Genomic DNA, 9,598 nt, shown 5'->3' with positions numbered 1-9,598 from the left:
GCAATGGTTAGCACGGGAGGTTTTGCCTTGGATTTGCCGCTCTCTAGATGCATAGGATTGCCTGATCCCATTCATCCCAATAGGGAAAAGGGGGGACCCCATATTTCGCTCCCCATCCCATCTTTACAAAACTTGGGGGTTCTTACAAGAAGACTCCTCTGAAGCTACGCTGAAAGTTTGGGGGCTTTACCCCAAAAAATGCACCCCCTGCAGCCATGGAATGGCTCGAATGTGTGCTGTAACTGGAATAAAAATGCACATGGGGGGGGACCCCTTTCGGGGCCCATATTTCGCTCCCCATCCCATCTTTACAAAACTTGGGGGTTCTTACAAGAAGCGTCAACTCAAGCTACCCAATGTGGGACTACACAGAAGACACAAGACGAACAAAATATTCAGAAGAGAACTGAACATTTACAGGTCTGGTATCCCTCAGCCACTCAGACATTTCTGAAGAAACTGACAATACTGAAACAAGAGTACTAATATCAAAGTACATACAGCTTCCAGCAGTTTTAGAAAATTCTAACATAGGAGATAATATCTTCCAGCTTTTTCATGAACTCTTTATTCTTCCAGCTTTCCAGATTTGACATGAGACTTATTTTCTTTGATCTTTGTTCCCATGAAAGTCAAGATCTGGTCTGTTATTGCATGTTATGCGATAATTTAATGTTGTGTTTAACCTTCCTTAATGGGATTATGCCTTTTTTTGAGACTAAATTTGTCACAGTTGAGGATAAATAATCAGTGAATGTTTTCTTCAGAATTTTCAAATGGATATAATAGAAATAATAACAGCTATGATGATCTATAAGCCATTTCCTCTTCAGAAGTCACTAAATCTTCTATTTACAAGATCCAGGGCATGCATGATCTGAGTATGAATTTCTACATTGACTTAATCCCTAGTCATTCTTGCCTGACTATTCCCTCCCCTCCCTTTTTTGTTCCCATGCTGCTAACATTTAGATTGCTAGTTTGTTTGGCAGTTTGGCCTCTCTTAACCAGTTTATGTTTTTTCTATACAGAGCCATTTACAGAAATGGATCTATATAAATATTATACTACTACTGGAACCTTGAGGAATCACTGGGAATAATTAGGTAGTTCTTTTCTTTTTTCTAGCTATATAGCACAGCATCACTCAACTTGGCATCTTTTCGCCATGGTTTAATCCCCCGGTTTAATCCCCGGCATCTTCAGTTAAAGGGGCTAGGCAAGTAGGTGATGTGAAGGACCTCTGCCTGAGACCCTGGAGAGCTGCTGCCAGTCTCAGTAGACAATACTAACTTTGATGGACCAAAGGTCTGATTCAGTATAAGGCAGCTTCATGTGTGTTATACATTCCATTGGCACACACCTCTAACCTTAAATTCTCCTACCAGTTCCCAGATGCTACACATGCCCAAAGCAGCTTAGAAGCCTAAAGTGGTGGTAGGGAATTAAGATGAAGCCATTAAAAAAACACACCCACACATGCACACACACACACATTACAAATTAATTTTTACATCTCTGGAACTCACTACCTTGTATACAGTGCCCCAACTTTCTTATGCTAGAGTGCAATGGGACATTTAGAATGCACTCTTATCTTGCTTCCTATAAAAATGAATCACTATTATAAGGAGCAACATGGAACCAATTGTTTAATATCATAAAGAGATGAGAAAGATAAAAAAAACTATTGTTAAATCCTGGCTTCACTAGTGCTTGTATTTAAATAGTAAAAATTGCACTAATTGGAATCTATTCCCTCTCCAGCAAAATCTCCAGGAAGGCCACATTGTATCTTATCATTGCATTCAAAGGAAGTATAGTAAGGGAAGCTTGTGTGATTTGGCTTTGCCATATACCCACCCGCCTTGGGTCCTGGGATGCCTGGGAGACAGGCAGGTATTCAAATATTTTAAATAAATAAATATGACCTAATAAAATATGGAATTATGATTACAACCAGGTAGATTCTTTTACATTTTCTTTATTTATATTTTTTTTAGTTCAAGAATTACACACTAGCCAACATTATTATATATTTACATGCTGAAACTGGCTGTATTAAGTTTAGATTCAAGAAAATATCTCTTATGTGCTACTCAATTTACAATCATAATTTAATTACCTCCATTATTCTCAGAGGTTAGCAGTCCTTTTGAGAAAAACATGAAAATCTGATGCAATGATATCCACTAGTATTTTGCATTTTCTAGCCATTGGAAAATGTGCATTATGTGCATATTAGAAAGGCTACAAGGTCATTAGTAAGGCTGATGATTACTACATTATGAAGTAAATAGTACTAAGTAAAGAGAAATAGAAATAGAGAGAGAGAGAGAGAGAGAGAGAGATAACAGTGCAAAGACAGTACTAACAGAAGTATTTAAACACCCATGCAAATTAAGATGTGAAACTCAAAATACAGTCAACAATAGAATTCTTGAATATTTCAATTGCCCACGCAAACTAACTGAAACTGTATGATGGAGCTTAAATGTACATCCTGATGACATTTTCTTAAATGGCATCAACAAGGCAAACATATAAAATGCTGATAAACTTCAAAGAGATAACTTTGGAGATGAGGAGAAAAAACATTACAGAAGAACTAAATTAACTTCCCAAATATCAAACTGTAACTAAGAGTTCTGCTATTAAAAAATATTTATTATCAAAGCACTTAAAGAAATAACTTGACACATAAGAAACATGTTGCATATAGCCTGCAAAGATGATCCATTCCAATTTATCATTAATTCATTAAAATGGATGTTTAGAGATACTATTTGTACAAGCTGGAATATGGATGAGTTTCATTGAACATTCCATTTACTCCTCAAAAATTCTAACGAATATTTCCTAGTGCATTTTGTTAAACGTTACCTTTGGTGTTAAGCAGTGTCTCAATAATGTTCCCTTTTAATAAATTTCTAAAATAAAGAGTCTTTGGCATTGGGTGGGTTGGGAAGAGGTGGAAAAAATAGAATATTATACACTGGCAGATGTGCCTTTTTGAAGTCTGGTGTTTACCTTTTTGGTACAAATTTTAGAGCTCTGACTTTCATTTACACAAAAGGGACAAAATCCAAAAGGCCTGGTAGGTTCCACTACGCACAGGGAGCTGTAAATGCACATGACATGGATTTGGCGCATGGTAAGTATGCTCTAAGCCTATGTAAACCCATGAATACAGGGTATAGTAATCCTGTGCTGCTAACCCCACACCATCATTCTGCTCTTTGTGCTGACTACTAGCTGTTCATCGGTTCTTGTAGGTTATCCGGGCTGTTCAATTTCCCTTAAGCTGGAAACATGCACTCTGCTTCTGCGTCATGATAAAGAATAGGCACTATGTTCTAAGCTGCAGGGAATTTTAAACAGAGCACATCATGACACATGGGATAACAGCAATCTCTTCCCAGAGGCATGCTCAGTTAACCATGCTACATCATGGTCAAAAGTGAACCGGGGTAATTTTTAAACAATGATAATTAGCTTATGGTTAATTCACCTCTGCCATTAAAGTGAATTTGTATCAGACCAGTGCTAGGAAAGCCCATTCCTTAGGGGGAGTGGTGCACCCATGCCTCCTTTTCAGAGACTTCCCGGCCACCACGGGGGCAAAAAAGGTATTTAAAAAACAAAAAAACTGAAAAAAGGAAAAGACGCCCCATTGTGAACAGCGAGGCTACAACACCAAGAAAAGTGTCGTAGCTACGCTGCTGTGCAAGGGGGAATTCTCGGGGTGAAAGGGGTTTAGGAGGCTGACTAGCGTCAGCTCCGCACCTGGGAATATCTCCCCCATGCCGGCGTGGGTGTGCTCTTCCGGGATTTAGTACCCAGAGTGGCTGTGCTGGTGAGGGAGGCCGGTGCAGCTCCGCTGTAAATGCCCTCCGTGACGGCGTAAGCGCCTGTTGTCCTGGGACAACTGGGCACTTGCGCTGCCACAGGATCATGCCGGCTCCTACAGAGCTTTGCCCCCCCTCAGAAATGTGCTCTTAGAATCACAATCTGCATGAAAATGAACATTGAAACATTTCTGTTGCTGTGTCCCATACTATCGATCTAATGCTCCAGAAGGCTCCAATAGTCACAAGGAGCTCTGTATTTGCTGCAGTTGATCTCTTTAATGGCAGAGAAAGCTTAAATATGAAACTCGGCTATATGTGCATACATTTTCCCCACTCTAATGTAATCAGGATAAGTGTGCATATCTCCTTGGACTTGCATGTGTATACCAGAGCCATTTGATGGGGGTGCTATCTGACAATCTTCAGTAGTCTTTTTCACCACTGTGCAAATGAATTTGATGCTGCTGCACTGAATATTGTAATTCTGCACTTTCCATGGATTTCTATATTAAAACCCTTCTCTGGAATCCAAGTCTTATGCAAAAGGGTGTTTAAATTATTCTGCTAGAGAACTGCAATTATAGTACTTAGTAAAAAAAAAAAAAAAAACTCCAAAAAATTATCACTGAACAATTACTGTTTCTATTGACTGCTCATTTACAGCTTATTTAAATATATTTACATAATTTTAGGACACTAATCTAAACCATAAATAGAATCAGCTTTTTGCCTTACATTAAAGTACAAATTAGAAGTTAAAAATGTTAAGAAATCTGATAATATTTACACGTTAGGCTTTAGTTATGATTGCTCACATTATATGTTCTATTTACAGATAGCAAAATGTTATGATCACTACTGTAAAAGTATTGTACCCTACCCTTCCTGTTCTTTTCCCCAAAGAAATATTTCACAATTTTACTTTTACTCCCCTAGATATTAGGACTTTCAAAAAAATTACTAGTGGACAATGGTTTTTTTTTTTTCTTTTAAAAAAAGAGAAGAAATAGGCAAGCAATGTGAGAGCTACTCTACTTTGAGATGCTTGGAGGTACAGTACTATCATAATGTCAAACTGTGCAATGCTTTGTAAGAATTAGATGCATTGATCTGCTGATATAGAAATGCCCGGTTACCCTGTATAGTAAGATTTTAAATACATTAATAATTTGCTTTCTCAAAAAAATATTCACATATCAGTTGATTATAGAAACAAAACTGTTATTAGCTTATTCCTTTAAAACATCAGCGTAAGGTTGTAGCCCAAATCCAGAGAAACATGAGCACCACAGAAGGCTGCATGCCTGCAGTACCAAAGAGGAATCAGGAGCCAAGGGGAGAACCTGGTCTCAGCCCTGATCAGTTCTTGGGAGTGCAAGAGCAAAGGGATGGGCAGGCTTGCCTTACGCTGCAATCCTACGGCAAGTTACTCTGGTCTAAATTTAAAGAAATCCATGGATGTAGAGTGGAGTAACGATGCATAGGATTGCAATGCTAGGCTTTCTTTAAGCATCCTCTTCCCCCCTCCCGTATTGGATCATCACTACAGTACTAGCCATCTTTTAAAGTGCCAGAGTCGTACCCAAACCACCCACATACCCTCTTCCTCGCTAACAGCTCATTTGTAGGGTTGCCAACTCCAGGAGATTTAGGGGTAGAGCCTGGAGAGGACTATTTGGGCAGGAAGGGTTAGGGTTAGGGTCTCCAAAGCTGCCATTTCCTCTGGAAATCAGTTATAATAGGCAGCACTGACTCCAGTAGGGTTGCCAGGACCCTCTTCGCCACTAGTGGGAGGTTTGTTGGGCAGAGCCTGAGGAGGGCGGGGTTTGGGGAGGGACTTCAATGCCATAGAGTTCAATTGCCAAAGTGGCCATTTTCTCCAGGTGAACTGATCTCTATTGATCTATAGTTCTCTATTGGCTGGAGATCAGTTGTAATAGCAGGCGATCTCCAGCTAGCACCTGTAGATTGGCAACCCTACTCATTTGCTATCTATTGGATGCTTCTTACAGGGCTGATCTGATACAGTATGTACTGAGACTCCATTCCTGCAACCATATGGTACTGGGGGGGAACTGGAGGAGGGGATTTTTCTCCTTGTCACATTCAGCAGCCTGCCTGCATCTTTGGCATAGCAGATCCATAGGCAGAAACCAATTTCTGCTTATGGATTGCTCTCACTGGATTGGGGGTGCCAGTGTGTGTGTATACGGCATGTATGTAGACACACTGGCTCACAGAGACATATATATACACATACTGAAATATGTGTCTATATACTCATTATATACCTAGATAATGTTTAATGTTTTGTTCACTTAGATTAACTTTGCTAACTATGACACTGGAACATAGTTTTAGTTTGTAATTTAAACATTATTTTGGTTGCACTTTTAATAAACATTTTATCTAAATGGGATTTTCTCCCCAGATGTTTCTATATGGGATTTTCTCCCCAGATGTATCTATATGCCTGCTCTCACGTTCTCTATGCATTGTGCTTTTGTATCTGGCAGATTCTAAGCTTTTTATATTAGAATATAAAAATTCTCAGATGTCTCCTTCAGTGCTATTATTTAAGACTTTGCTTCTCTGGGGATGAAAACAGAAAATGTTCAGAACAACATTGCTTGGTTCTTTCTTCCCAGTCATTAAATCTGCAATAATATAGAAACATAACATTCCTTAGGCAAACACAAATATGCTGCATGAATTATCAGTTTGGAAAATGCATATTAGACTTATTAGCAGTCATATACAGAACATATTTACAGAACTTTGATCGCAAATATTGTTAAAACTGTGCCATGTTACATAATTGTAATTTTGCCATGATTTTACAAAGATGGAGAGAAAACACCTTAATTGCTGGCTGGTAGCATCCTGAAACCTGAAAAAAATGAACAATTATTATATGGAAATGTGGCCATAACAAAATAAGCAAGAATGTATTTCAACTCCATTCGAAGGTAACAGCTCATTGAAATTTCTTTTCTGAAGGAAATGATGTAATTCTTTCTCTCTCTCTCTTTTATCATATGCTGGTATTGCACAGGAGAAAACCAATGAGTTTTTAAGTTATTGTCGTCCTCCTCCTCTTAAAAAAAACTCATAGTGCCTGGTATCCCATCTACTCCGAAGAGCATTTTCCCTTTAACAAAAAGGACCTCAGTGAGGTGACTGTGCACTTTCTTTTTGTAATCTCCCTGGGCAAAATTCATCCCCTCTGTGGCAAGGTCAGAAAATATTATGGCTTTTACTGTAACTTCCAGATATCTTAAAGTGCAGTTCTAAGAGCTGATTTTATAGTTTCCACGAAAGCTGACCTGTTGGACCAACATGAAGGGGTGAAAAAAGAGGAGCATTTTCTTACAAAGTTCACATACCCCATGTTTGTGACCGCGCTGATATTTTTGTTTACTTTTCCAACTTTTTTGAAATAATAAATACGTTTTTTGTGTGCGGGGGGAGGGGGGGAGAAAGCCTTGAATATAGCATGACAGATCTCACAAAATACAGTCAAAGTGCAGTAAAATTAGTTGAAAACATTGCTCGTTTGCTCATGAACAAAAAAGAATGATGCTCAGACTTTCAAAGTGCACTCAGGAAAAATGCAGATGGGAAACCATCTCTTGTCTGAGGCAAGTGGCCAGTGCTTCTGCCAATATATTGCAGCATCCAGCATTCCAATGGGGTCTGAGTAATGGGCACTCAGCAATACCTATTTTAAAAGTCCCTTACAAAAAATACATGAATGCCTTCATGTTTTGTATTGCTAAAACCAATAATTAGAAAAGCGGCACAAGTAAAAAAATGGACAATATTTAGCATTTTAGAGGAAGTTCTTTTCCAACAGTGTGTTATTTCTTTAAACAGAAACACACCCCTTTCCCCCTTGACTAAGTAGTTCTTTTACATTAGAGGAAAGAACTCAGTTTGAGTCCAGCAATGAACTCTACTGAACCAAATGTAGTTAAAGAGTGAGAGTAAATGAAAAGGGAACCCTGAAGGGTCGATTATAAAACCCGGGATGATAAAATTCCGCTTCTTTCACCAAGAGATAGTGGAATATTCTACTATTTAGACACAGTATTAATACTTCCCAAGTTCTCTCATTTAAAACAGTAACAAGGCCACATCTCTATATTGAATGTGATGATATGAAGTGAAGAGTCTTTCTCTCTGCTAGAGTTTTGGTCTTTTCTTTTAAAACATATGTTGTCTAAACAGGAAAAAACATTTACAAATGTGATTTTGTTCAATCTCTTTGACCTGGTAATAAGAAAATATCAAATTAGTAATGCAGAATTCATTGGAAGAGTTGAGACTAACAGGCAAGCTGATACTAACCATTTGACAGTATGTCTAACCTTTACTTGGCCATTATTATTTTTAAAAACAAGCATTCTCTTTTCTTTCTCCTATAAAGAACGACAAAATACCAACAGAAAGCCCCCTATGAAGTCACTGCTGGCCTCCTGGCATTTGGCACTTTACACATAGAATGGTCTCAAACATTATGCTTAACGGCACACTGCAGCACATATTCAGACACCTCTCAGCTTATTCCATGGATCATTGTTCCACAGCAAGATAACCACAACACTGTATCTTTTAAACAAATGCTGTGATTTTTGCATAAACTTGTCACATACTTGAAACCTCACTCAAAGTTTTAACTCTCACAGCCAGAAGCAAGAACTGCTTGGGAAAACACTGATACTCATCCTCATGGGGTGATGGTAGGCACTACTTATTTTCAAGTTCGTGTATTTCGCAGGTAATGTAGGAATATGGTCTGTAAGCATGATACACATAAGATTACCCTTTCTCCAGTCAGGTAACGCCGCGTATGTTTCGGATGCGATGAGGAGGCATGATACATACATTTCTCTTAAGAGCTCAAACCTTACAGCTTTCTATGTATGAAGTTATTGGTGTTAAAATGAAGGCTGGGGAAAACAATGAAATGATCAAGTGCCAAATTCTACTTCCACACAATGTGATGCAATAATATCTTCAAAAGTCATGGTGCATACATTTGTACTGTAACTAAACATGTTTCACAGTTTTGCAAAAGAAATCCAAATGTTACAAAAAGGATTTATACAGCGGGCCAGCAACTAAGGTGTTTTAAAATAACTTTTGTCCTGAATAGGGTTTTTTCCCCCTCCCTAGGTCCCACATTTGGCTGTACAACCGGTTTTGAAGAGAAATTCAGTTCTTGGTATCTGTGTGGCTTTTGTTTTTAGTTCACATAATAAAGCCAATAGACGATATTGAAGAAGGAAAAAACAACAGGGAAGAATATGCGTGACCATCGATCTATGGCATTCACATCAGTCAAGTCAGGGATGTTTATTTTCAACTGAGAAGCCCGTCTCCGTAGCCGGCTTTTCTTTTGTGCCACGTGCCGCTCCAGGGCGTTACGGCCAAAGCTGTGTCTTGGTAAGCCAGCCTTCCGATACTGGATACTTGAGGTATCATAAGCCAGCATGGTGCTTCTCGGGTCTCCAAGACCTATAACCGCTTCAGAGGCAGCCATCTCGTTTTTAATTTCAAGTGTGCTCAACAGAATGTTTTCGTGAGGATCCATCTGGAAAACAAAAGAAGGTGTCTTAGTGTGAGCAATAAAAACCCCCAAACCAAACCAGACCTAAGATACCTAGCTGTCAATGTCAACCTACAGAAGCCTATATAATTAAACCTGCAAGGATACTTTCATTTCTGGATCCTACATTTTGAAA

The 9,598-nt window shown here is 38.7% G+C and overlaps 1 protein-coding gene across 4 annotated transcripts in view; it reads right to left on the bottom strand.

Moving 5' to 3' along the window:
• Positions 1-9,021: 9,021 nt before the first annotated feature.
• GABRB2 (gamma-aminobutyric acid type A receptor subunit beta2) overlaps positions 9,022-9,598 on the bottom strand; it is a 152,874-nt gene continuing 152,297 nt past the window's right edge. For all 4 annotated transcript variants that reach the window (XM_056857356.1, XM_056857364.1, XM_056857372.1 and 1 more), the window contains one exon: positions 9,022-9,447. In XM_056857356.1, coding sequence (XP_056713334.1) covers positions 9,100-9,447 — 348 coding nt within the window. In that variant the 3' untranslated portion in view covers positions 9,022-9,099. The remainder of the gene's footprint in view (positions 9,448-9,598) is intronic.

This window comes from Euleptes europaea, chromosome 1 (genome assembly GCF_029931775.1).
Source record: "Euleptes europaea isolate rEulEur1 chromosome 1, rEulEur1.hap1, whole genome shotgun sequence".
In the NCBI taxonomy this organism is placed as follows: domain Eukaryota; kingdom Metazoa; phylum Chordata; class Lepidosauria; order Squamata; family Sphaerodactylidae; genus Euleptes; species Euleptes europaea.
Note: the sequence above shows the minus strand (reverse complement) of the source record. Positions and strands in the feature narration are given on the sequence as shown.